This window comes from Micropterus salmoides, unplaced genomic scaffold, assembly GCF_014851395.1.
Source record: "Micropterus salmoides isolate LMB-PRFRI ecotype aquatic unplaced genomic scaffold, ASM1485139v1 Ms_hic_scaffold_16, whole genome shotgun sequence".
Classification (NCBI taxonomy): Eukaryota; Metazoa; Chordata; class Actinopteri; order Centrarchiformes; family Centrarchidae; genus Micropterus; species Micropterus salmoides.
Genome location: NW_024040707.1, coordinates 11,379,458 through 11,407,117, shown reverse-complemented (window position 1 = coordinate 11,407,117; position 27,660 = coordinate 11,379,458). Strand labels below are relative to the sequence as shown.

At 40.7% G+C, this 27,660-nt stretch overlaps 3 protein-coding genes across 16 annotated transcripts in view; 1 reads left to right on the top strand and 2 right to left on the bottom strand.

Annotated features, from left to right (window-relative positions):
* LOC119905259 (ankyrin repeat and SAM domain-containing protein 1A-like) overlaps positions 1-1,827 on the bottom strand; it is a 61,590-nt gene extending 59,763 nt beyond the window's left edge. For 4 of the 12 annotated variants that reach the window (XM_038722088.1, XM_038722091.1, XM_038722090.1 and 1 more), the window contains exon 1: positions 1,233-1,827. In XM_038722088.1, coding sequence (XP_038578016.1) covers positions 1,233-1,411 — 179 coding nt within the window. In that variant the 5' untranslated portion in view covers positions 1,412-1,827. The remainder of the gene's footprint in view (positions 1-1,232) is intronic. The other 8 variants (XM_038722092.1, XM_038722089.1, XM_038722100.1 and 5 more) reach the window with 3 other exon arrangements.
* Positions 1,828-2,398: 571 nt separating this feature from the next.
* On the top strand, positions 2,399-5,319 carry taf11 (TAF11 RNA polymerase II, TATA box binding protein (TBP)-associated factor). Of its 3 annotated transcripts, none has more exons than XM_038722102.1 (6): positions 2,399-2,542; positions 2,813-3,022; positions 3,897-4,027; positions 4,119-4,206; positions 4,291-4,387; positions 4,526-5,319. In XM_038722102.1, exons 2-6 carry the CDS (start codon positions 2,852-2,854, stop codon positions 4,654-4,656), a joined length of 618 nt encoding a protein of 205 aa, XP_038578030.1. In that variant the 5' UTR covers positions 2,399-2,542; positions 2,813-2,851; the 3' UTR covers positions 4,657-5,319. The 3 variants fall into 3 exon arrangements, with proteins under 3 accessions (XP_038578030.1, XP_038578029.1, XP_038578031.1); XM_038722101.1 differs by having other exon boundaries at positions 2,415-2,551; XM_038722103.1 differs by having other exon boundaries at positions 2,538-2,678.
* On the bottom strand, positions 5,315-27,540 carry uhrf1bp1 (UHRF1 binding protein 1). Its single transcript, XM_038722087.1, has 21 exons — positions 27,221-27,540; positions 24,955-25,117; positions 23,639-23,677; positions 23,325-23,416; positions 22,982-23,171; positions 22,437-22,577; positions 22,160-22,330; positions 21,298-21,478; positions 19,952-20,038; positions 16,739-16,894; positions 16,186-16,331; positions 14,628-14,769; positions 14,306-14,499; positions 12,967-14,174; positions 12,681-12,871; positions 12,455-12,594; positions 12,103-12,253; positions 11,346-11,602; positions 10,000-10,108; positions 9,702-9,793; positions 5,315-8,274 (listed from the first exon to the last, which is right to left on the bottom strand). Exons 1-21 carry the CDS (start codon positions 27,262-27,264, stop codon positions 8,158-8,160), a joined length of 4,011 nt encoding a protein of 1,336 aa, XP_038578015.1. The 5' UTR covers positions 27,265-27,540; the 3' UTR covers positions 5,315-8,157.
* Positions 27,541-27,660: the final 120 nt, after the last annotated feature.

Sequence of the window (27,660 nt, the reverse complement as noted above, 5' to 3'; positions counted from 1 at the left end):
GTAGCCTTAAAGAGAAGGCTCTTCTCAACAACAAAGTTGTTTTTTTTTTTTTTTGGTATTGCATACAACACAATGGCTGCCTCAACTTCGGATGCATTATGAAACTGCATCATGTTTTTTCAGAACATTATGTTTCAGCAATGGGAAATTCAACACTGCTGTTGTGGTAAGCCTATAATTCAGATAAAGATCTGCAGGACAAAACTCATAAGTTATTAGAGCATGCTATTATTTAATATTACTCAGCTGCCCCTCACTCAACTCAGTAAAATAGATGGTACATTAGAAGAAGGTCCAACCAATCTTCTAATGAGCCTATTGCCAAATTGTCCATTTTAGGCAAATGTGTCCTGTTCTGTACACCAGCACTCCCAATCAGTTCCATGCATTTTAATCTGAGCTTCTGCCGACTACTACTATTACGGTATGTGCACAGGTGGCATGTGGGCAAGGATGACAGGTACTGTATACTGATCTTAGTTTGTTTTCGTGTCTCTAAATCAGAACTCATAACTACTAAAAGGAGGAGTGGGCGGGACAAAATGCATCGTCACAAGCAAAAACCTCGACAGAGCAGTTCATTCTTTCTAACCTTGCATGGCAGGTCTTAAATGGATGTGAAAAACCACATCAAATCATGTCTACCTCACCAAGGACTTCCCCCCCGAGACCACTCATAGACATGAAATCTGCCAAGCGTACACCTACGCAGCTCAAGTAAAAAAAAAATAAGGGGGAAAATATGGCACTGTTAAATAAAAGATAAAATAACACTGTTAAATAATGCTGCTGGTTCTGATAACTGGCTTTCTGCTCCGCCTTCACCAGCGAGTGTTCAGTCTAGACTGTATGTAAGCAATTAATAATAAATGTGTATTAGTTTTTAAAGAGGCCGTGGGCTGTTATGATGCAGATTTATGTAGTTTAGGTGTTCAATCACCTGCCAGGCGGTTTATGCACATTACAGTGCTTCAGCTGGCAGGGACAGAGAGCAGGGAGCTAACAAAGAAGCATGCCACTGCTTCTGCGCTGCACTGGTTTTAGGGTCAGGTTGTGTTTGTTTGACAATGCAAAAAAAGCATAAAGTTACTCTGTGTAACTAGCCAAAAATATTTAAAATACTGTGACGATATAATAGCTATTAACAGTGAATGATAAGACAATATTTAGCAAGGAATAACACTGCTGTCTCCCGTTCAGTTACATCCGCCTGTTCCTTTTCCAGAGCCTACCTGAGCAGACTGGATAGCGGGTGAGAGGAGGCGCCGTGCCCGCCGCTGTTGCCGCTTCCACCGGTCCCGGATGACCCGCTGCCGGTGCCAGCGGACTGTCGCTTCCCGGACAAAAGCTTCTCCACTGCGGCCAGGTTTCCCGTCCGCGCCGCTTCAAGAAGTTCCTGCTCCTTCCCCATCGCGGATCCCAGAAAGAAAATCGGGGGAGGCGCGGGCAAGAGCAGAAAAAAAGGGGGGCTTGGCTACTGCGGGAGAGAAATTCCTCTGCGATCCCCTGTTTTTTCCCCTTCCCAAACCTCAAGTTACTCCTCAGTACTGCTCGGGTGGCGAGGAAACAAAAGCTCCCCTCCGCCGCTGGGTTCGTCCGTCCCGATCCACGGTGCCGCTGGCGCTCAAGGGGCAAAAGTTTCGTTCAGCAGCACGGTACCACCATCGAGCAAACTTCCTCTGACCAGTCCCCTGAGCCTCGTCCGTCACTTCCTCGAAACTGCCCTTTCTCTCGGCGTCTCCAATCCAAAACCTTTCAGACACACGCGACACCTAGCGCCCCCGCCCTAGCTGCTTGAGAGAGGAGGTGGATGGGCAAAAGCAAGATGGCGCCTGGGCTACACTCTGTTTAGGGAGTGGGCGGAGAGGTAGATTATACCCATCCAGTGCTTTAAATGTCTGTCCTCCTATCATGTCTAGAGTCCACGGCAAATAGCTAAATCAACCCTTTAATTATTTACTGTTATTAGATAATCATCCACGTTGTTACTCTGTCGACTTAAATGAGAGACATGAATTTACTCAAAAAAAATAAATAAATACAGTCGCCAAACTAAACAACTGTGAACTAGCTGAGATGATCAACTTAGAAGAAGAGTGTCAAATTCCCCCATGGGTGTGAACAACAGGAGTATGTCACAACAACTTATCTGGTGACAGCAATGACGTTGGCACTGTAATAAGTTAACTGTAAATTAGGAATGACTGTAAAAACTGTGATTCATCTGGCTCTTGCAACATAGTTTGGAACTTAAGAGCGTTAAGAGTAAAATCGGAACACTGCATTTAAACGCTATTTTATAGCAGTTATAGCATAATATATATATATTTACTGTAAATGTGTTGTTTAATGCTAGCATACGATAATAAGTTACGTTATTGCGGTGTGTGTTTGTAGCTTACCATCGGTGTCTATAAAGTTCGTTCAAAACAGGAAACGGAAACACAAGAGTATGCTAGCATTAATCCATTAAGCAGAGAAAACTAGCATTTTCATGCCATCAGTGCTCTTTGATTAAGGAGTTGGTTACATTTAATTCTTTGTAAGTGCGGTAAGTTTAGCGCCATGTGTTAGCTGCCTTTCTACTATTACTCGTCAGTTACTAGGCTAGCGTTAGCCTAACTCCACCGTTATTTTGGCTAATGCTGCTGTTTTGTTGACGCCTAGCTGCAGAGAATGTAGGTGCATGTTGTATTCGCATTTTCATCAACCAATTGTGATAATTAACACAAACCCGTATAGTCTTCTCTAACGCCTGCTAACGTTAGCCAAGCCGGTCACTAACTGAACAACTGGCTTGTTGATGTTGCAGAATCTCAAGCTGTCGGCCAGCCAGAAGGACTGAGTGATTATGGCTGACCCTGCACGGATCAAGCCTGAGAGTACACCAGAGAGAACAACTTCTGCTAACGAGGAACATCCTAAATCAGAGGACACTGAAGATTTACCATCCACAGCAAAACCTACAGATGAAAACAAAGAGTCATCCTCGCAAGATCAGCCCAATCAGGAGGTTAAGTCTGTGAGTTCCGGAGCATCATTTCGCTAACATCAGATGAAGAAATGGGGCTCAAATGAAAGACAAGTGGACCATACCAGATACGTTTTATAGAGACCATACCAAAGTTTTTCCAAAGGGCTACTAAATCACATTCGTTTTACACCATGCCAACTAGGGCTGAGGATGTTTAGACATTTGTTAATACTATAGCTGATGGTACATAAATGGCACCAATACCAAAACGGTACTCTTTTTCATTACCTTACTTTGAGAAGTATTAAAGAACATTGTTTATGTTTTGAGAAAGATAACAAACATTCTCTACAAGACCCATTTTCCATTCAACATAAAATGCCAAATAAAAATGTTACATATACACAAGTGGCTGCAAAAGTTGATTAAAATTAGTAACCATCTGATCAGATAACAAGATTACAAATCTGAGGTTGAGTTTGGAATAAAGTTCATATTTGAGGAAAAATAACACAACAACCCAGGAACAAAAGTTACACAGAGATGCAAGTAAATTTTAACTTTTGATAAGCTGAAACCAGCAGATTTTTACTGACTTTAATTAATGACAATTGATTGCCAAACATCAGACATATTGTGTGTTTGGATACAATATTTGATCAATGGACTATTTGTTTCAGCACTTATGGCACTTTGTGTGCATTTAAATTAATAATTGACAGCAGTGCAGCTAAGTGAAATTAAGAAATTAGGTAATTCACTGTATGTACAGACAATAGGTCAGACAAAAAATAATGATGAGGATGAATTTAATCAGATGAGTATTTAAGTGAACACTCAGTATTAATGTGTTAATGTGGTTTCAAAAAGGACATCTCGTTGTTTTAAATGTCTTGAAACATTTTTGTTTTCCACTGTGAAGGAAATGGCAGCTGGGGATGATGAGGAAGAAGGGACTTCTGGCCAACCTCCTTCCAAAAGACTTAAGGTGGAACCAGAGAAGAAAAAGGAGAAGCGCCACAAGGTCGATGAGGATGAAATACAAAAGATGCAGTAAGACTGAGATTTCTAACAGAAGATCTTTTTTAATGCAGTGTCTCATCCCAGTCAACACCACAGTCTTTCCCTGGACTTCTTCTTACAGGGTTTTGGTGTCATCCTTTTCTGAAGAGCAGCTGAATCGCTATGAGATGTACAGACGTTCAGCCTTCCCTAAGGCTGCTATTAAGAGGGTAAGCTTTTATAAACGTGGACAGCGCGTTTTGAAATCTCAGAAACTACTATATTGGCTTGACGTCTGTCTTTTCTTTTTCTAGCTGATCCAGTCCATAACAGGATCATCAGTGTCCCAGAATGTGGTGATTGCCATGTCTGGTATTTCCAAGGTTTTTGCTGGGGAAATTGTCGAGGAAGGTGAGTGGCAGACTTGGATAACAGAACTTTCAGACCAAATAAACTAACATATGAGTAAACCTTTTTTTTTTTTTATTTGTCCTTGCAGTTGAAAGGTTTACTATCATGTAGTAAAATAGTCTGTCTTTGTCCTTACAGCATTGGACGTTTGTGAGAAATGGGGAGATACACCACCGCTTCAGCCCAAGCATATGAGGGAAGCAGTGCGGAGATTGAAGAGCCGAGATCAGATTCCCAACTCCAAGTACAAGCAAATCCTCTTTCATTGAGACTCCTGTGCTTTAGGTTGTAAGGGGATCGTGGGCTGATGTCTGCGATTTAAAAAAGTGGAGCCACAACCTTTGGAAAACGTGTCATGAAGCCTCTGTGGGCCGTACTGCACGTACTAGACATGGATTATTCACTGCTAACCAAACGGTCAATATCAGTGACTGTAGTATTGATTTAATGGTCAATACTGTGGCCTGCCATTCACCTCTAATTGTCATGGTAAATGGTTGATGCAACATACAGTTCAAATGACGTGAAATGATATTCATGTATGGTTGTAAATACAGTATGCTTTATTATACTTATGAAATGTTTTGTTCTTGTTATTTTAAAGGAGAAATGCTTTTTTGGTGGGAAAATTGTGTGATGCCTTTAAGTTCAAATGCTTGTTTGGATCATAGACTGTATATAAAAAGGTTTGGATCCTTTCTCAAATTATAAAATTGTAATTGTAGAGTAGTTGAGTGCATAACAGTCACTCCATATCTTGTTTGTTGTTTTTATAAGGTTGATTTGGGAATAACCAGGGTATAATGATACGGTGGATTATTCCTAGATTATTAGGAAAAGTGTTTTGGGAAAAATGTGACTCATCATTCAGGTCATCTTTGAATTGATTTAGTTTGACTCAAAACTAAAATAAAAAGATGTTTCAAGTTTTATTTGGAAATATGTAGACTTTATTGTCAAAGTATAAGTCAAACTATGGATCACACTATTAAAACAACTGGAGTGAGACTTGAACATACAAGTTTCTGGATATTTTTTTGACAAAACAGATGCAGTGGATTATTTATTAATGGAAACATGCATTTTATTTAAAACTTAAAGGCACAACTTTAATGTGTTCAGCAATTAATCATTTATTCTTTCACTTTTAAAATAGTCTCCACATACTAGCTTTGGTTCACAGAACCAAGTTTATACTGGTCTCAATGAAGTGATAGACAATACAAAATTCAATGTAACTACACAACTGACAAAAATACTGTCCACACGGTCTCTAACATCTGCATCACTTAGGAAGATTTCAAAGACTCCTGCGATTCCTTGAGGTGATATATATTAAAACAAGTGCAATTTCCAGTGAATTTATCACAAGTGCAAGTAACTCACGAGGCATTAACTATACATCACTTCAGTACATGCATCTGCTTTCCAGTGGCCAACATTTTGCCAGGTCAGTTCGTGTCCTCCTTTCTGCATATTTGTGAGTAGGTGGAATTCGGAGCACCAGTTTGTGAGCAGACTAGAGGATGCTACTTAACACTGAGGCCTGACTGGAGAGAGGGAACCTAGATCAACTTTACAGCTACATGTTGCATCCAGCGATGGAAGTTCCATTTTGCACCACTTTATCTTTGTCTACTAAGGCCATGCAAAAGCAAAAAACAAAAACATCTAAAGCTTGAGAAGAATTATCACAACTATAAGTGATACTGAGGTTAAATGGTAGTATATCTGCTTTAATACACTGATGGAGTGAGGATGTTGTTCACATGCAGTTGAGGGAAAAATTGTTAAAGCCTGGTAGACAGGTAAATACTTTTTCTTTGACATTTATCACCTTAAAAATGGAAGTATTCCATATCAACAATGTGTAGTGTTACTGTTCCTTGTCATGTTTTTTGGTTAAACCAAAGCGCTTTCTATTGCTTAAATATTATACAATCCTCTTTAAGAATGCAAATCTGTCATTCATTGCTTGCAAGGCAACCAACGTTTTGTTTTTTTTCCAAAGAGAAAGAAAAGATGTTTTGAATGATAAATGTTGAATGGGAGTGCTATAGCAAGTCACAGCCACCAGGGGTCTCCCAAGCACCCAATGGGACAATGATGAATAGAAGTGAAAGGTAGTTGTAACAGCGTTGTAACCAATCAAATAGATAATCACACCACCCAAAGGCTAAACCACTGATTTAACAATGTAACATTTGTACATAAAATGTAGCTGACAGAAACCGTTTTCATGAAAGCATTCATAAAATGAATGTTATACTGTTAAACAGTCTTTTTCAGTTTGAATCCATGCATATAGCAGATTTATGCATGGAAAAAAGTGACAGACATTTAAACTGGCAGCTGGTCTGACAGAGAAAATCTGCAGCAGTTCAGGATACTGAAAAATATCAGTTTTTGTTGTGTCATTTACATAACACTGTGTGCGTGCATGATCAGTACCACAACTTTTTTAAATGTAATTTCCTTTGAATGATATGGCTTCACTACATTTAAGTAAAAAAAACAAACAATCATGCTTTGACAAATGTTAATAAATATACAAAACCACATCCAAAAACAGGTTAATGATGTCTGACCACAATACTACCGTATACATCATAAATGTGCACAGAGGTAATAACACTAGCATTCTGACTTGTTTCCTGGAAAGCTACAGAACATGTTTTAAGTAAATCAAGTATTTTAACTCTGGTATCTCATCGTCCCATATGTTTATAAACCAAACATCTTAAGTGTGAAAACGCAGTTATAATACTGAAGCTACTGTGCAACCTGCTCTCCACAGCCAAGGGAGAACTCGAAAGGCATGTCGTCTTGAGTGAACATTCAACCCCAGAGCGTATTGTTTCACAGTACAAAAGAAGCGCGGTCAACATTTCACAACACAAAGAAAAATAACACTGGTGGAATGATTCAACCCGCTTTTTGAGCACGGTGAGAACTTGATAAGAGTGTGTAACCACTCCACGCTGGTGATAAAGCAACCAAGGTGGAAAGTGAGATGCATCCATCTCTCCATGAAGCAGTGTAGTCCTGCTTTCTTTAAAAAAAATAAAAGTGCTTTGTTTTCTCTACAGTTCACCACACATCTTCAACAAGTAACATCTTTAGAATACTTTTAAATTAAAAGTAACACACACCTAATAGAAGTAATTCACATTACTATGTATGTAGAGTTATGACAGTCTATAAATTAGCACGGTTCACAAAGCATGCGTGACAGTGACAGTCATGTTTTATAGAAGGACGGCTGATGGACTTGCAGCTTGTCTGGCAGTGTCAGTGCATGTGAAGAGGAGGTTTTGGCATGTGCTTGACCTAACATTTCTGTAACACAAGTAATTAACTTGAGAGAATAAAAGCTTGATAATTCCTACCCTTACATGCTGTGTGACAAACACTAAAACCACACAATGACTTTACTGTCCATGCTGATTTGGATGAGAAAGAACCAGAATAATATGTGATTTGTACAGCAGTGAGGAATATCTAGACTGCCAGATAAAAAGTAGTACCAATAATGTACCTGTAAGTTAGTTCACTAAGTTACCCTTGTAGTAGTTGTTATAGGGGCTCTTTTGTAATCACAAGAATAGTGTGATAAAGCAAGTGGGAAGTGGTCCAAAGCCACAACTTGGATCTTCTTTTCAAACGTGTCCAATGTCCAGACATGCCCCGGAAGAGTCTTGCCGGTTCCTGACATTCAGCCAGATACATCCCCATCACTGTTCCTCAGCAGGAGCAGTGATACAGAAGGTTCAGAGAGTAAACGTGGGGTCATACTTCCTGACTTCCAGAAGGAGGCGTTCTCTGTCACTAAGGGCCTGGGTGAGAGCAGCCTGGGCACCAGAGAGCTTGGACTCCAGGGCGTGTCTCTGTAAAGGCAGGATTATTGGATTGGTCAATTCCAGCTAATGCACGCTTTGCAGTGGGCAGATTCCAGATTCTGACGGACAGCAACAAGTGTAATTACAACACCGCTACACAATCTTGTATACTGAAGTCACATCTCAGCTGTATTTAAGATGGACAAGAAAGAACAAGAAATATTTTATTGCTACTTATTATATCCTGTGAGTTATATGGTTTTATTATAACCATGTTTTTTGGTGTGTAAAAAGAAAATGGTCTTAGATGCCAAATTTAATTAATAAATAAAATAAATAAATAAAAATAAAATTAAAATAGGGCTGGGCAAGTTAATGCGTTATTTAATTAATTAACGCTGACGATTATTTTATCTCACGTTAACGCAGTTTTTATTATTATTACTATTATTTTGAAAGTCCGTTGCTCACTGGCTCACTGAATAGTCTACACTTATAGTCAAACTATGAGTCACATGAGGGGTGGGATGTTGATCAGCCTGCAAATCAGCCACCTAAACAAGCAGTCGGAGGGAGGCTTCGGCAGACTACTTGGATGCAGCGTGTGGGAGAAGTAAAACAGTGGCTCCATGAGTAAACAGCAGGCGGTCTATGGATAGTAACCATGGCAATGGCTTCTGTGTGCTACACAGCTGTAGCCTATTTAACTTAAGTTAAAATTATAGGCTATAACTTTACATGATAGGCCTATATCTAGCTTTGCGGGGATGTTCTGCCAATGCGAAATCCCTCCTGTTGATGTCCTGATAACCATTTAGTAAACAGTAATGGATTCTGGAAACTCAAACAGCGAGAATCAGTCTCTCTTCCACTGATTTGTGCTGCGCGTGACATACAGTTTAATGACAATTCAACTTCAGCAGCGGGTTAGCGTGTGCAGTGGCAAATAGCTTTGGTTTTAAATTTGATTACATTAATGTTTAAATTGAGATTTAAAAGAAATATTTTATTGCTACTGTGTAAAAGGAATTGCCTACTGCTGGTTAAAAAGCACCTTATTTGTTTAAGTGTTTTCAAACCACATGTTATTGCACTTTTCAGTATATAGCAGTACATTTAAATTAAAAGTACGCAATACAGTACTTTAGAATTCATTATTCAATTTTGCGCATAATAATGCGATTAATCGCATGATTTTCTGCGATTAAAATTTTTAATCGTTGCCTAGCACTAAATAAAATATATACTGTATTTGACCATCAACATTGTTTTAAGACTACTACTTTCCTTTATTCCATTTTATGTCAAATTAATATAAAAGCCTTTAGTTACCATTTATGAAATGTTTAAATAGTCTAACATGGTCTAACCAGGCTAAAGAAATCCAAACAATCTACATGTAGGAGTGATGTCCTCAGTATTTCTACAATCCTGGCTACTGGCACACTAAGCTAAAGTACTGCTTCGTCCCCTACCTTGCTCTGCTGTTGAACAAAACAGGAACTGTTTGGGCTGTCCAGGCCAGCCACAGGAACACCTGCTGAGGCTTTAGGGTCTGTACCTTCAGCTGCAAACAAAAAGGAAATGGTGAATATCACTTTCTGTTAATCTTTCTGTAAAGCTGTTCCAGCAGATGTTATAAACTGGAGTGTTTGTGGTTTTACAGTTCATGATCCTGCTGATATATGGGCGTATCCACAATACTGACCAAGCATTCCATTCATCATAGTGCACAGACTTAAAGTCAAAAAAAGAAGTTATTTTCTTGCTCACCTTTGAGCCTCATGACGCCATTTTCACTGCGCTCGAGGAGCAGCTGTTCTATAATGAATGAGGCTGGGACTGGTTGAGGGGCTGTAGGGTAGATTTTAGGGCTATCATCCTAAAAGAAACAAAAAGGATCCAGAGAGTTACCAGACTGTTCAATTTACTGTATTTCACCAGGATAATCCACTCAGTTTTACTGCGGTGCAACAAGGAGTCCTGGGTATTTATACTAAAAACAATGATTGAGGTATTTAATTCAGTTTATTAAAATACTTTACCATTCACCATTCAGTGAGTAGATTGTCCTCAAAAGACAGATTGTGAGAAAAAGATGCTTACATACAAACTATGTGAAGAATTGATACTAGAATCATTTAATAATTCATATATAATTATACAATTAGGTCTGTCATGACTGGCGACCTGTCCAGGGTGTACCCCGCCCTTTCGCCCAATGTCAGCTGGGATTGGCTCCAGCCCCCCGCGACCCTCTACGCAGGGTAAGCGGTTGACAATGGATGGATGGATGGATGGTCTGTCACGATAATTACTTTAGCAACTTATCCTGCAATATATGAACATGGCCTTGATTATTTTATTTGGATTATTATATTCATTATCGATATTGCTTGTTGTGTTTACGCGTGTGTTTGTTATACGTGACATAAGAATGACATAAGAATGTCTCAACATCATGTCAGAAAAGAGACTTGGGGCACAGCACCCAGCCAAAAACAACTGAAAAACACTATGCTGTCATTTCTGGTTGCGTTGCTTATGTCCACGTGGTCTGCTCTGTGTGTCAGAGTATTCACTGTGGGTGAACCAGGTGAAGTGAAAATAACGTGTCACTCGATGGTAATAGGTGTTTTTCTCTATGACTGTATAGTTTCAGCCAGAAAGTTTAGAAGAATATGCCCAAATGCACTTAGTTTCAAAGCTGCACTCCACAGCTCCAATCTGGAAACATTTTGGATTTAAGAAAAATGAGACAGGAAAGCCCATTAACATGAACAAACCGGTGTGTAACTTTGTGTAAACTACCGGTTATGCGCCAAATGTTTAATAGAACCCACTATTCCATTTTATTTTTTGTCTTGGTTGTATGGTTTTATTTTAGTTTTTTTTTTACTTTCCAATTCCAGTGAATAAAAAGTTCATTGTTCTTTGAATTATCATCATATCAGAGGAAAATGGTCTTAAAATGACAATGTTATATTTTATCGCCATTATTTCTGGGACATATATTGTCCAACAAAAGTAGTTATCGTAACAGGTCTGTACACAATAATGTAAAATGCAGCAGATTCAAACTGAGTTGACCCCAAATCCAGACAGTATTAACAACCCACCTTCAAAGTGATGGTGATGTTACTCATGTGTAACTTCATTGGCTGACCATCAGCACTGAATTCATCTTCAAGAAAAGGACCAATGTTCGCCACTGTGGAGGCCAACAGCTCTGCCTTACAGTCTTGCACTCGCACATCCAGGAAGCCCAAAGACTCGGCCAAAGCAGAGTGTCGGGCAGCAGATGGACCCATTTCTGCTCGCATGCACACTGCTGGAGACCCCTGCCTATCCTGCTTCTGGACTGGCCTGTCTGGAGCTGCAGAAGCAAAGGAGAAGGTAAGGAGAAGCCATAGGGACACTTTACACTGCAACAAGTTCTAGCATGCTTTCCATACGGCAACTTGTGGTTCTTTTTTGAGTTGAGACCAATGTGCTTACATGTAGTAACTGTACTCTCTGATTTAGAAGCATTTATATAACATAAGAGATGATGCAAAAGTACTCATCTCATTGTTGATTACACACTTACACACTATTCTGTGCACGATCAATGCTGCAAAGCCTCAAAACCTGTCATGTTATGTTTGTTTGAAACTGCTCAAACTGATTTTTGGTCAAATTTAATTTAACTAAACTTCAAGATGCAGTTTTCAGTTTTTTGTTATTGAGTGAATAAGTGTCTGAATTCAATATATTTATGACTGGTAAACAGAGTGATGTAATAACATCGTAGCACTTAAGAGTAGCGGTCTGAAATTCTTTTCCAAGACTTTGTTGAGAGAAAACGAACAGCATGGCAACAATAATCCAGATTACCTTGTATGAGGCCAGTCTGCAGGTCTGAAACCCTGATATTGCCAATCTGCACAGGGCTCAGATTCTGCACTTCTACGGCCACAACTTGGTCTTCTCCTTTTGCTTCCACAGTACAGGCTGTTCCATTCAGGATCAGCAACAACAATGAGGACTGTAAAATCAGCACATCACAATAAAGTCACATTTAAACCACCATAGATTTAGATTTTAAAATAAAGTTTGAATTAATTTAAAAATATTTTAAATTTCCATTGAAATATTACTTGTTGTAACTGTTCAGGAAAATAAGTCCACAGACAAATTCAGTCTATCCATAAACTCTGTTGTCTATGCTCAAAACACAGTAACACACCATGTCCTGAGATATGTCCTCATAACTTTGGGACAGAGAGCTGCTGAGGTCAGCTGATGAGCCGCCCTCTGTCCCTGGGGCTGGGCTGCCTCGACTGCCCGCAGGAGTGTTGTTGGGACGCATGGACTCCATACCCGACTCTGGAAACATGATGCAAACTTATAGCAGATTTCACCCATGTAATTCAGAGAAATTGCTATGGAAACTTGGTAGTTTTTTTAAGCACCTGAGTCCATGAGAACAACAAAATTGTCGCTGAGGTCACTATCCACAGAAAGGTTTTCATCAGGCAGGCTGCCATCCAAGATTGCACTATCAAAGGAATGCTGGGAAGGCGACTGCTTCATGGATTGGTGGCGCAGGCTGGCAGCCAGTGAGTGGGAGGACTCTTGTAAACGCTGGACCTGGACCTGTTCCCTACACACACACACACACACACACACAGTATGGGTTCCAGACACACAAACACTATTACACTGCCAACAACCCAGCAGGAGGGCACTAGCACTTACTTTGCCTGCGGACTGAAAAATTTGCTCATCCCTGAGCCACGACTCAGTATGCTGAAGGCGTCTTTCGTTATTGAAAATGCCCCTTTAGTCAGATCCAGCGAGGCACTAATGGCATCTTTGGTTACGTCCTTGGTGACATTAATGGCGCTTGACAGCTCTCCCTCCAGGCTAAAGGTGGATGGCTCTCGGGAGAGGACAGGAGATTGTCCAGGTGAGAGTGGCGGTGAGAGAACAGAAGTGTCCTCCTGTGTTGTCAAACCATCCCCCTCCTCCACAGCCTCACACGCCTCCTCCACCACCCCGTCTTGTTCATCCTGGTCAAACGGAGCTGTATTGACGGAAGAGATGCCGTTTTCTAACACACTGTCCTCCGGGGCCACATCTGCAGAGTGATGAGTGGGGGAGATGTCAGAGTCTGTTATGCTGGGGCTGTCTGTCTCCGGGGTGTGGGGGACCTCTTCCTCAGTCTCTGAGCAGACTGGTGGCAACAGGAGACCCAGTTCTGCAGAGTCCACCAGAAGTGCAAGACAAACTGTAATAGGTTTTGTCTTCTGGCCGTGAGCATGCTTAACATCTCGTAGGTCCCGGCCCAACTCTGCCCCCAATCGAGCCATGGCATCCTTCATCCTCAGCAGGGCTACATACTGGTAGTGGTTGAGCCACATCTTCACTGGAGTGATGGTGTGGGCCAAGAAGTGGACAGAGGCTAGTGAAGCCTCTTCCTGCACAGACAAAGGCTGGTGCGCTCTGCCAGGACTAGAAGAGGAAGACGATGAAGCATTTTTAAAAGCAGAGGGCTGACACATCCACACAGACATGGCAAAGGGCTCAACAAAAGGTTGGGTTCTGCCTTTGGGGAATCGCCGAGCTCCATCAAAACCTAGGGTCACTCGGGAAAGACTGAGAGACCAGACATCCTGGGATCGGAGCTGCTTTCTGTCCAGAGGTTGGGGCCCAGTCTCTTGAGAGTGCTGGAGGAAGCTGGATGGGATGGCGTGAAAGGCACTCCGGTCTCTGGGGTAGGAGCAGGGAGGTGTGGGCTGGAAGAAAGGGCAGCTGGCAAACTTGTCATAGGTGCTGTTGAGGTCAGCTCTGGAGCCATGAGGACAGTGGTGTGTGTTGCTGAGAACCATCTGGGATACAGTAACACAGAGGGACTGTGGACGCTCTGGATGGTCCAAGATGGAAGAATCCAATGGGATTATCAGCTATAGAAAGGAACAAAAAAACAGCAATTCACAGACATTTGTTAAAAAAAAAAAAAAAAAAAAAAAATTACATCAGGCTCCGTCAAAAACAAGATAGACAAATATTTTAAATCTAAAAATAGTGTATGCACCTTGAGCTGAGCTGCATCCATGCGAATGTCTAAATGCTCTTCGGCCTTGCTGCTGTCTTGCAAATGGTAGAAAGCTTTGACCTGGTCCAGGGTGTGCAGTAGACCCCTAGAAAACAGATTGATCCACAGCACACTGGCTGGATCTACACAGAGCTGGAGGCTATTCAGCTGGGCATACAGGTTTGATGTGGGCACTGGAAGAAGGAAAAGGGCGAGAGATGCTGATACAGGATGTTCACATGCAATTTGTAAGTATACAACCAATCTGAATATTATAAACTTGAAATATAAACAAATAAGGTTAAATACAGCTGCATGATACCTGATAAACTGGAGTTGTCAGGAAAGTAGTATTCAGTAAACTGCAGATGAACTGCTGGTACATTGTCTGGCAAACGCAGAGCTTTACGGTTGCAGGATAATAAAGACTGGGTCTTCTTGTTTTGACGGCCTCTTGTAGACACCTGAATGTTGAGGTGCAGAGGTTAGGACAAAATGGAAATGTAACTAAATACGGGATTTGATTGCTTCATTCATCACGCAATTTGATTTGATTGCTTCAACACACAATAACAAACAAAGAAAATGAAGTCAATAACTCAGCAAAAGTGTGAAGCACATGACCGTGACTTAAGACTTAACCACCTGAGTCTGAACATCAGTGACTTCCTGTCATAAACTGAAGGTGGAGACCCAGACGTGTACAGAACTTCCCCTGGGGTCTCTTGTTCTATCAAATGGGGAACTACAAGAGTTTTAAACCCTGGAAATGTTAAGTTCTTTCATGATGGAAAGTGTGAAATGTCAAAAGTGAAAATGCAGAAGCGGCCTGAGAGTGTAACTTGAAGTGGCAGGGGGATTCTCAGCCTCAGATGAAAGGCACTGGAGCAGCCAAGTGAAGTGACACATTTGGGATTATTCTGTTCTTACAGAGGTATTTCTTTTACTTAAAACGTCAGGAATTATTACAAGGCTGTGGTTATTAGTACAGCACAAGTATATATCTTCTATTGTTACAGTTCCCCTGAAGGCCAATTTGATGGCAAACATTTACACACCATCATATCAATGTAACAAACAATCCAGATTGCTGGTCTGAAAGAGACTTTTGTTCCCTCTGTAAGGTCTGTCAGGCAGATGCCTGCAGGACTGCTAATCTAACATGCATTTTTCTTGTTTGAGTTAACTGCAAGTGATGGGCACCCTGCAGCACAGGACATTCGTGTCAGCTAACCAGCTAACTGTGGACCTACGGCTTTGGAGAAAAGCCAATAATAAACACACATTTCTTTTCTTAAATATAATCATTGGTGCCCAAGTGTGTTTAAGAAAAGCCACCTCACTCAGGCTCCATCTTGATAATGCCTGTGGTAAGTAATAAAACATGTTTAAAGCTTGTCACATCTTTTTATCTTACTAATTACTAATGATCCTATCTATGCTTTAGGCAAGAACTATCCGAGACCTATTCTTCTCATTGCCATGGTAACAATTGTTACGGATATGTCACCAATGCAATCTACAGTAGGGAGCTGGTGTTTAACGTCTGAGAATATCATTTTATGCGTAATTTCTTTAAGAGACAGTGATAAAGGAGTTGTTATTATTGTCCCTGTTGTATGATCCACTGTAGATCAACAGTAGTTATGCTGCTGGAGGTTAAGTGGTTCTGTTCAAGATTTAAATATTATAAACTCCCCTGGTGCCTCAAAAAAGTCCAAAACCTAAGATGCTTTGTCACTGCTAAAATTTTCCAAAATGCAAGGCAACTTCTATCTTTGTCAGAGTTCCTGCCTGAACTGAAGTCCCTCAGTTAATTTAGTGAAGTAAGGCTTCTGTTAAAGCTAGTAAATCAAATCAGTCGACTGATTAAAGCTTGCCTGGTGAATGTCCACATCATCCATCCTGATCACCACGCAGCTGGATCGCAGCCTCTTCAGTGATGACCCCAAAGCAGCTTTGACAGAGTTCCTGTTGGATGCCTGCTCTGTGTCAGGGGGACTTGACTTGGGACTTGATTGTCCATCTAAAGTATGAACATGGGAGAGAAAACACTGTGACAAGCAGAAATGACTTGCTTAGGGAAGAGTAAGTCAGCTTCCTATTTTGATCATGACCCTGGTGTTCAAAAATATTTTTTTACAGATTATGATTTGTGTCTTTCTTATCATAAAATGTTAGTTACTGAGGTGTATCTTGAATTATATGGGGATGGGGTAATATTTCATTGCTGCTAATGAGCAGTACTTTGTTGTGCGATGAAGGCAAACAAGTATTCACGTTTTATTTCATTTCACAGTTTTTGATCGTTTCCCAGTTGTTTTGGTGACATCTCAGTATGTATCTGTATAATTGTATCCCGTGTTTAACTGTCACAAAAGACATAGATTTCCGATAACAAGACAAACCTTTACATTAATTCTGCAGTCATACCTTGAACTGTCTTGGTTGGCTGGGGCACCTCAGTATTTGGCCCAGGGAACCCGGAAGCCTCTGCTCTCCTCTGGTACTCCTGCAGCAGTTTCCCCGCCCACTGGACCTGAGCCTCCATGGCTCCACTGTGTCGCTCCCAGTGTCGACATCCATCAGCTGTAATAGAGCAGCAACAAAAAGGCAGTTACGATTCAGCAACCACTCTGGGCTTAAAACTAATTTCCTCTGAAGAACACCTGATGCAGACCCTAAGACACTGTACATACAAGAGTACCATATGGCCTGTATAAACTGTAGATAGTTTATTGTCCAGCTCTTGTCTGTATGTAACAGCTAAACAAATATAGGCAAACTTAAACATATCTGTGTGTCTCTATCTGTGTTGTCCTGTAAATTTGTCCTCTGCACTGTGTGTAGGGTTTGTTGAGAAGTGGAGTCACATTCTTTGCATGTGTCAACCAACCTGGCCACTTTTCAAAACAGGTATTCATGCATATGTGTATACACTGTGTGTGGTTATATACACACACTGTATGTAAAGTTGTACTGTGTTAATATATACAAATCCTTCTGCTATTATTATTCACTTCAAATAGTTATTCTTTTTTGTTCACTAAGACCAAAGGTCTTTACACTGGCTTCCTCTCTGTCAAAGAATTGACTTCAAAATACTGCTATTGGTTTATAAAGCGCTGAATGGTTTAGGGCCAAAACATTTCTGATCATCCAACGAAGGTTAAAATGAAGGGCAACTGGACTTGGTTGAAGCTACTGGAAGACGTTTCGTCACTTATCCAAAGGACTTCTTCAGTTCTGACTGACTGGCAGGGAAACTCAGCTATTTAACCTCAGTGGGGTCGTTATCCCGGGTCATCGATACCGCAGGTTCGTTAGTGTTCCTTGTTGCTGTGACGACAGTCGTTACAGTCGTTAAGACTACCGGTGGCCAAGACTGAACGACCATCGTTGGTATCTTCACCTGAGGCCAATAGGTTACGTTTGTTGAGTTTCCTGGGAAGTGATGAAAGGACAGCATTGTAAGTGGGGGATAAGTGGTGGCGTAGACCCCCTCCCCTGTTCAATGACGGCTTCTCAACCTTGGTGTAGATGGCTTCCTTGACACCTCTTTCAAACCATCCATCTTCTCTGTCTAAAATGTGCACCTGGTGGTCCTCAAACGAGTGTCCTCTGTCCTTCAGATGTAAGTAGACAGCAGAGTCTTGACCTGAGGAGTTGGCCCTTCTGTGTTGAGCCATGCGTTTGTGTAGTGGTTGTTTAGTCTCCCCAATATACAGGTCTGTGCATTCCTTACTGCATTGGACCGCATACATACATTGCTTTTCTTGTGTTTGGGTGTGCGGTCTTTGGGGTGTACCAGCATCTGTCTTAGTGTGTTCTTGGGTTTAAAAAACACAGGGATGTTATGTTTGTTAAAAATCCTCCTGAGTTTCTCTGATACTCCAGACACGTATGGAATCACAATGTTGTTGCGTTTGACCTTCTTTTCCTCCTCCCCTGTAGTTTTTTTCTTCTTGGATTTTGTGGCTGTCTTCACAAAAGTCCATTTAGGGTAGCCACAGGCTGTAAGTGCCCCCTTCAGGTGGTTCTGTTCCTTCTCTCTGGCTTGGGCGCTTGTTGGTATGTTTTCCGCTCTGTGGTGCAGTGTTCTCATGACCCCTAGCTTGTGCTCCAGTGGGTGGTGTGAATCGAAGAGTAGGTATTGGTCTGTGTGTGTGTGTCCACACACACAGACCAATACCTACTCAGGAGGATTTTTAACAAACATAACATCCCTGTGTTTTTTAAACCCAAGAACACACTAAGACAGATGCTGGTACACCCCAAAGACCGCACACCCAAACACAAGAAAAGCAATCTAGTGTATGCGGTCCAATGCAGTGAGGAATGCACAGACCTGTATATTGGGGAGACTAAACAACCACTTCACAAACGTATGGCTCAACACAGAAGGGCCAACTCCTCAGGTCAAGACTCTGCTGTCTACTTACATCTGAAGGACAGAGGACACTCGTTTGAGGACCACCAGGTGCACATTTTAGACAGAGAAGATGGATGGTTTGAAAGAGGTGTCAAGGAAGCCATCTACACCAGGGTTGAGAAGCCGTCATTGAACAGGGGAGGGGGTCTACGCCACCACTTATCCCCCACTTACAATGCTGTCCTTTCATCACTTCCCAGGAAACTCAACAAACGTAACCTATTGGCCTCAGGTGAAGATACCAGCGATGGTCGTTCAGTCTTGGCCACAGGTAGTCTCAACGACTGTAACGACTGTCGTCACAGAAACAAGGAACACTAACGAACCAGCGGTATCGATGACCCGGGCCAACGACCCCACTGAGGTTAAATAGCTGAGTTTCCCTGCCAGTCAGTCAGAACTGAGGAAGTCCTTTGGATAAGGGACGAAACGTCTTCCAGTAGCTTCAACCAAGTCCAGTTGCCCTTGATTTTAACCTTCGTTGGATAACTATGACCTGGATGACTAAGAATCTTCATAGACAACATTTCTGATGTTCTGCTTCGTTATGAACCATCTAGACCTCTTAGGTCGTCTGGGACAGGTCTGCTTTCTGTCCCCAGAGTCAAAACTAAACATGGAGAGGCAGCGTTTAGTTTACTCTCAGAAAACTGCTGGTCTGCTGAAACTCTCTCGTTCTTTTAAAATCAATCACTGAAGACCTTTCTTTTTACCACTGCCTTTAATTAAATAAAATAGGCTGAAGATTAGTGTCTGATCACTGCACTGTAACTTTTACTGTCCTGTTTGTATTTTCTATTTAACTCTTTTAAAAATTATTTTATCCTTTTCTATTTCACCATTTTTCAATGTCTTTTTTTTTTTTATTTCTCTATAATGCTTTTAGGTTTTATGTAAAGTACTTTGAATAGCCTTGTTGTTGAAATGTTCTATACAAATAAACTTGCCTTTCCTTGACTTAATCAAACAGAATAGCAAAATAAAAAGGTTTTTTTTTAATTGACCATAATCAGCTCCAGGGGCAACTCGGCTGTTCTACATTCTAGACTTCAGGAATTCCACAAAGAATAATGGCATTGGGCACTCTCTCCCAGGATTACTATTCAAGCAGACTAACAGCTAGTCCTGAATGAATGCTGTGGTTACAGCACACGACAGAGCCTCTGGGTAAACTGCAGCAAAATGATAGAGAAAGGACCAGCCATTGCACTCACCAGGTCTGTGGACAGGATAGTAGTCAAAACCCAGCTTTCTGAATGTCAGCTGCATGGCACCTTGCAAGCCCGGTGGGGGGGGCTCATCTATGCAATATCACACAATATCTGTTAGCTGTTACTAGACTGACTAGATTAATTAGCCGTCAAAAGCTTAGCAATTGTATTTTAGGGATTCTTTTGACCACACAATCTTCATGCTTAAGTAAAACAGCACAAATATTAGTGCTGGCCAACGATTCAAATTTTAATCACGATTAATCGCATTGTTACGCACAAAATTGAATAATGAATTCTAAAGTAATGTATTGCATATTTTTGATTTAAATGTACTGCTGTATACACAAAAGTGCAATAACATGTGGTTTGTAAACACTTTAAACAAATAAGGTGCTTTTTACCAGCAGTATTCCCTTTACACAGTAGTAATAAAATATTTCTTGTAAATCTCAACTTAAACATTAATGTAATCAAATCAAATATAAAACCAAAGCTATTTGCCACTGCCAGGGAATTACCTCTTATCTAGCTTGTTAAAACAAGTTACCATCAGAGTCCAGTTTTCTTGGGATTTCTTCTGAGCAGGTATCAGCAGAAACATTTTCTTTTCTCTGGGAGCAGCAGAAACAGTCTATGTTCAGTAGCAAGTTTCCCTGTTACAGTGAGGTGGAGTGGTCGAGCACAAGGTGTAGCGACAAGCGGGTGCGTTCCCATGAAATTGTCGCGGTCGTGCTCGCCTCACGCACACGCCCGCCTGCTGCCGAAGTTTGAATTGTCTTGAACTTTTTGTACGCGACACGCAGCACAAATCATTGGAAGAGAGACTGATCCTCGCTGTTTGTTTCCAGAATTTAAATAGTTAACGTTATCAGGACATCAACAGGAGGGAATTCACATGGCAGAGCATCCCTGCAAAACTAAATGCAGGCCTATCAGGTAAAGTTAGCCTATGTATAATTTTAATTTAACTTAAAAAGGCTACGGCTGTGTAGCGCACAGAATCCGTTGCAATGGTTACTATACATAGAGCGCCTCCCTTTCTGTTCACCTGAGAGAACCTGCCGAAGCCTCTCTCCGCTGCTTGTTTGGGAGGGTTATTTGCAGGCTGATCAACATCCCACCTCTCCCGTGACCCATGGTTTGACTGTAAGCCTATGTGTATTCAGAGCCAGTGAGCAACGGACTTTCAAAATAATAATTTTTTATAAACTGCGTTAACGTGCGATAAAACAAAATTGTTGGCGTTAATTAATTAAAGTGCCCAGCACTAATAAATATACTAGAGTTACAAGAGAATAAAGATGAAATGTTGATCATATTTAGCACACAGTGAGTTTTCTGCTCACCTTCATCCATTGAAGAACTGTCGTTGCATATATGCAAGTCCAAGCGGGATATGAAGGTGTGATAAGAAGACTCTTTGACATCATAGAGATCGAAGTACTGACTCATGTTGTTGGGAGTGCCAGTAGGAGCCGGTGGGGGCTCTGTCCAAAGGCTGTGGAGGCCAGGCGATGGAGGAGCAGTCTAAAACACAGCAGTGGCACAACATCCAAATTACCAAGATGACTTGGCAAAATTAAGAAATAAATATCTTTGACTACTGAAATCATAGGGAGAAAAAAACAAAACCCAATTGACCTATAATGCATAGGCCTAGGTTTGAGTCTCTGTGTTGCCATTAGAGGATGCTAAACAAATGTACAACTGCAAGCTCAAGTCTGTTTATTAACCTGTGAATACCCATAGCATGTTGTATTTATAGTAACAACTTCATATATCATGTAGAGACACTGTGAGAAAACCAGTTGAAAGTGCTTATGCAGTATCACATAGTATCATAGCTTTGGCTTTTAAAACTTTGAATTATTCATTATGAGAGTGATTTATATTGACACATACATAGACGCAGACATATAAATCCAGCAAACATTATCCAAAATGAACCTGAACCTTACGGGAGCCATTATTCATGTTATTAGTAACACCTGTGCATTTCCTATAAGGACAGGTTCAAATGTCTTCTCTGAAAATGACTTATTATATTTTCATCACCAAATATCAAACCAATTAAAACTGATGCTGAAGCAACAATTTTTGAGAGACATGACCTCAGATGATTTAAGCTCATATGTTTTAAGGTTGACAATGCCCTAAATCTTGAAATCTGTATAATATATTCTCTCCAAAACAGGTAGGAGGCAGGACCTGTAGGGATTCAGCAGTCCTGCTCTTCCTCTGCTGAGCAGACTTCTCCATGGCCTCGCTGAGAGATTTGGCGTAATGGATGATGGCTTTAAGCTGAGAGTCCGTCAGCACCCACAACAGGTCATCCAGAATGAAAAGCAGCTTGGATGCCAGCACGTTACAGTCCTTTATCTAGAACAGAACAATGAAGAATTAAACTTGACTTTGCAATTTAGATGAGGTAAAGTTTGTGATTCCATGATAGGACAGTGAATGAATGGCAGAAACACAGTCCTACTCTGCGTTTTAGCGCAATGCGAATGCGTCCCTGGTTGGTGATGAGACGTAACGGGGTGCTACCAAGGTCCTGGTCGTCACCTTCGATGGCGTCCGCCTCGATTCGTAGACTCTGCCAGTTAATTTCTTTGAATGTCAACACCTGATTGAAACAATAAACACAATCAAGCCCTCAAGCTATGATCAAACACAAAAACACTATGAGACAAAAACAAACCATGTCCCAACACTTTATATAGAATAATGGTATCTGTGTGGCAAGGCCAATGTTTTATTTAAACATACAGAGAATGAAAAGGCAACAGACACATTTTCTTTTAAGTGGATTACAAGACCTCATTCTGAAAGGTTGTTCGTCTCAATACAGTCCCTGCAGCTCATAAAAACCAAAACACTTGGCTTGATTACATGATTTACTGCAGGCCTAATAAGCACACACCGTTTCTGTGGTATAATAATGTATTTAGTTGGGCATTACATACAACTTCCAGACAGAGTAGTGTTAGAGCTGTGTGAGGAGGAGGATAAAAGCGTGCTGCACTCTACCTCTCCTCTCTTTGGATCGGTCACGCGGGTATAGCGGAGGTCACTGTGCTGCCATTTGGGGTTGAGGCTGTTGCCTTGCAGCTGCCAGAGCTCGAAGGAGGCGTGGAAGGCACGAGCCTGCACCTTGATGGTAATGGAGTTGATCCTCACAGACATGCCCTCCACCACTTTCTCTGCAAAGCCGTACTCACTGTAAATAAACAATGTCAACATGAGCGAATGAGGCTATGTGAAGTGTTTAACATAAGACATATATATATATATATATATATATATATATATATATATAAAATATTGTTTATGAGAGATATGCTGGTTTAACACAAGATTCAAGCAGTCTTACCTCTGGCCTGCTGTAATAGCTATAGGAGAGGGGCCATTAGGTGCACGTGGCTCCTCACATGTCCTCATTTCTACCTCTACCTTATCCAAGAACTACACAAAAGAGGGAACAATAATATGCAGCATACAATGGAGCAAGGATAAAAAAAGAGCAATCTAACATTTACTCATGATAACATGGCAGAGTGCACAATTTATGAAGCAGTGTAAGAAAACTATGCAGTGCACTGCTAAAGTTTTGTTCTTTTTGGATTAAAACATGAAGGCAGAAGCTTAGTGTTACAGAAATGTCTGAACAAGGACACATATTCTTACCAGGCAGATGGGGCTTGTTTTCAACTTTGTCCATTGTATCTAAAGAGACAGGACAGCAAGGTCCACAGAGTCAGTCACAAAAACTTGCCACAGCATTCTGCACTGTTTATCATTCACTGGACACGAGGGCACAGTGAACATCAAGCTCCTATATGACATAAAGTGCCAAGCTGTAATACTTCCTACTGAAATTTCTGCTCAACAGATTAAACAATAACTTTGTTATTATTACCATGTACACGAGGAACTAAAACATGACACCTATTTGTGTGACAAGTGTTAACAAAAAAATTACAATTACATAAATACCAGCCTAAAAGTATGTAACTTTAAAGACAACAATAGTTTTGCCAGCCCACTCAATTAAGGAGAAAAAGGCCTTGATTCTTCAGCCTCCACTTAGAAATATCACAATCACAATCCTCTGTCAATGGTGTAGTTTCAGGACTATGGTGAGCTTGAAAAAGAGATTAAAACATAATTTTACGTTATAAAAGAAATTATAAACAGCTATTATCTTTGGGTGCCTCACAACAAAAAGGGGTTGCGTAGCCTAATAAAACAGTTTGAGATACTGTTGACAACACCACAAACCTCTATAAGTTCCAGTTTAAAACAGAATTATACACGTATTACAAGATAAGCAAGACTGAAGGAAATGTGTATAAAATTACAAATAACAGCATCTAGAATATTTCTGTAAGCTGTAGAAAAAAAAAAAATACAGTGTCTTGGGTTTTTATGTTTCAGTCAATAAAAAGCATCATACAGTACAGCTGCAAGCATACATAATATTATATGTTATACTATTCTACAATGTTTGCTTCCAACTTAAATACTGACTTTAAGGTAACTGAAGGAGAAATTGAGGTTCAAGAGTTAATATTTATATAATGAGTAGAATACTCAGATTTTTAAACAAATAGCCTTAAATGTGTAGCATTATTGAGATTATTTGGCAACACAAACTAGCCATCCTAACAGCTCAGTGCACACCAGCCAGCATATCTCAAGATCACTCTAGCCTCTGGCCTTTTGTGTGCCTCTGAATCATGGTTTGCCTCTCTATTAGGAACAACCAGTGCTGATCTGAAGGATCATAACATTCTCAGCAGTGCTTATCTCTTTGGTACCGTCACTGCTCATTTCCTCTTTCGACTCTATGCACTCAAAAGCAAGCTATTTAATAAACAGAAAACCTTTGTTTAGTTGAAAATCAACACCTTTGACTTTCAGTAGCATTCTTAGAAACAGGGGGAGACATTCTCACCTGTCAGACCAGCTACACAATCAGGTTTAACTAGTCATTGACATACCCTGATGGCGGCTTTGTTGCAGTACACCCGAGTGACAGCCAGCCAGGTAGGTAGGTCAAGCATGTTCTGCAGAACCTCTTCATCGAGCTCAAGGTTGGACAGTTGTCCCTCCCCCTTCAACGTACTCAGATTGATCTTGTCCGGCGACAGATTCTTGGTGAACCTAAGGAAAGGAACCACATAAAAAGTTCAAATAAAATGTTTTAGGGTGAATACTTACAAGCCTAAATCTGGAAGAGGTTCATATCGCTTTTATCAGTGTAACACCTGACATCATCAGTACAAGTCACTGATGATCTGGAAGACAGAAATACACAAAATTAAATTATGCAGCTCGGCCAAGATGTTTTTGAAGCAGTGCAACTGAATGAGTCACCCCAGGAAACCACAGCAGCCTCCTTACTCGATTCACTTAGCTGTACTGCCCATCTGGGTTAACCTTTCAGAGGGCGCTAATGTAGCGAGCTCCAACAGCCAGGAATAGGCTACAACCCCACACAGGGTGAATGTAGCAGTAATCACTGCAAATCCATTTGTTAAGTATTTTAATTCCACATCAACCAAGAGACGCTGTTGATAAAGCAGCAGGCTAAATATAAGGCAAGAGAACTAGAGCTAGGCTAGTTCAAATGTCCAAAAATACAACTCAGCTATGACTCGACTGTATATTGTTGTACATTTTTACACAGTTTCATTTTGGATTGACAGAAGAATATAAATTATTGTGATTTGGTGGTATTCATATATTTAAGATCTGTTATTTATAACACTAGCAATATGGGCTGATTAGCATGGTTTAAAGAGAACAGAAATTCCAGAGCTTATCAAAGACAAGAAAGGAGCCATTGTACAAACGTTGGCAAAAGCTCAGCTGTTTGGTTTTGCAATTAAACAATCCCAAGGTGGTTCTTAAATGATTAAAACAAAAGAATCGCCCTTAAAGTGGTCAGTTTGAATCCAGCAATCCGTCAGAGGTTAAAGAAGTCCACTGTATGTACTTTTGCAGCTCAGTTTGTATGTTTACAGCAAAACGTACAGTGGCTATCAACTTATACCTAAAGAGTCTATCTATTAACAGGAACGTATTCCAGGGATCCCTGGGTTAAACTGATGATAATTGATAATACAGTCTTGTCTGTCTCAAAACGATCCTGCTATTGTGTTAATACCGCTATACTGAGTCAGATACTTATAAGGAAATATTGAAAGAAAAGCACAGATTTAATAAGAATAAACTCAAAGTGGTTTGTGATTATTTCTGACAACAAGATACAAAATAACTGAAGAGATGCTTGGACTGTAGCCTAAAGCTCATTTCCTATCTAATAACAGACCATGGTCAACAACATAAGATTTCACATCTGTTGCAAACAAAACAGAGACAACTGAGAGTAGGAAAATACGAGTCAGTTAAATAGAAATTCTCTGATTTGGTGCATACCTATTGTCCAGTCTCTTGATCAAAGTTTGCCTATACCCCATCCAGCTAGGGTAAGAGAGGCCCTTAAACACATATCAACATCACTCTCCCACCCAAATGAATTAGTTAACAACTGTCAGCAGTGCCAAACTGACAGCAGCAGAAAATATAACACATGACAAAATAACACCGAACAAAAAGAGACAAGATGGACAAAATAGCAGCAGCTATGTATCCTGAGCAGCAGCATCACATGTAAATGAAGTAAGAGCATGGACAGAGGACAAGACTGCAGGCAGCTCTAGAGAGGATGCTGAAAGTTGGGAGATGGGATATATATATATATATATATAATCTATAAAAACTCGGTGATAGAAAACATATGCTATATACTTCAGAATTAGCCTTTTCATATTCTATAGTAAAATAATTTCAGGCCATAGACCACTGAAGTGGCATAAAGTAAGTAAGCAATGGGGTATAGGCAGAGCTGTTTCAAATAGTAAAAGGAGATATTAGGCCAATTGAATCTAATATATCGGCCTCTAAAAGCAAGTCTGTAGCATTTAACAGCATTAAGCATGCGCTTGAAAAAGTAATGTAGTTAACGTATACGGTCTCGATCAGGTTGAACTGGTTTGCTGCGTTCAGGGTCTCTGTCAAGTCTCTAACATTATTCTCATGTGACTGTTTCCAACATGTTAGCGTTAAGCTACATGGTAACGTGTAAATCAATAGTAGCTTCATGTGTATGGCAAATACTAGCGAACTCACTTTACGCTGTAACGTTAAAACCATCATCCAACTAGGCTAACCGGCTAACACAACGCCAAAGATGACACTTACCTTGACAAATGTTTCAGAATTTGCTTTTTAATTATCCCGGCCATTTCTGCTAGCGCCTGTGTCGTGCAGTACCAGCAGTTTCCCCTCTAAAATAAACATATACTAGCTTGCAGGTACCTCGATATCGTACACAGCCCTAGGGTTAGCTGTGTGCATCTTTTTAGCCGCTGCTGGCACAGCACAGCCTAGCCGCTACCTCGCTATAAACACCGGACAGCTGCTGACCCCCTTTCTCTCTCTCACACACACACACACACAGACACGCACACAAATAAACACACACAGAAACGCACACAAACAGACACACACGCTAAATTTCTCCGCCAAGAAAACGCAGCAGCTCCAACGACATCTGCTGGATGTTTATGGGGAAACAGGTGGTGGCGAGAGTGCGAGAATCCCACCAATCGCCACAAGATATTTAATTCAAGTAGAAATAA

What these genes read in the sequence shown, in the direction of transcription:
- taf11 (XM_038722102.1), top strand. Translation starts at nt 2,852, where the DNA reads ATGGCTGACCCTGCACGGATCAAGCCTGAGAGTACACCAGAGAGAACA. An exon ending in CCAATCAGGAGGTTAAGTCT is followed by an intron (nt 3,023 to 3,896) that starts GTGAGTTCCGGA and finishes TCCACTGTGAAG; the next exon opens with GAAATGGCAGCTGGGGATGA. An exon ending in CTAAGGCTGCTATTAAGAGG is followed by an intron (nt 4,207 to 4,290) that starts GTAAGCTTTTAT and finishes TTCTTTTTCTAG; the next exon opens with CTGATCCAGTCCATAACAGG.
- uhrf1bp1 (XM_038722087.1), bottom strand. Translation starts at nt 27,264, where the DNA reads ATGGCCGGGATAATTAAAAAGCAAATTCTGAAACATTTGTCAAG. An exon ending in AAACAAGCCCCATCTGCCTG is followed by an intron (nt 23,417 to 23,638) that starts GTAAGAATATGT and finishes TCTTTTGTGTAG; the next exon opens with TTCTTGGATAAGGTAGAGGT. An exon ending in GCCAACCAAGACAGTTCAAG is followed by an intron (nt 16,332 to 16,738) that starts GTATGACTGCAG and finishes TTCATACTTTAG; the next exon opens with ATGGACAATCAAGTCCCAAG.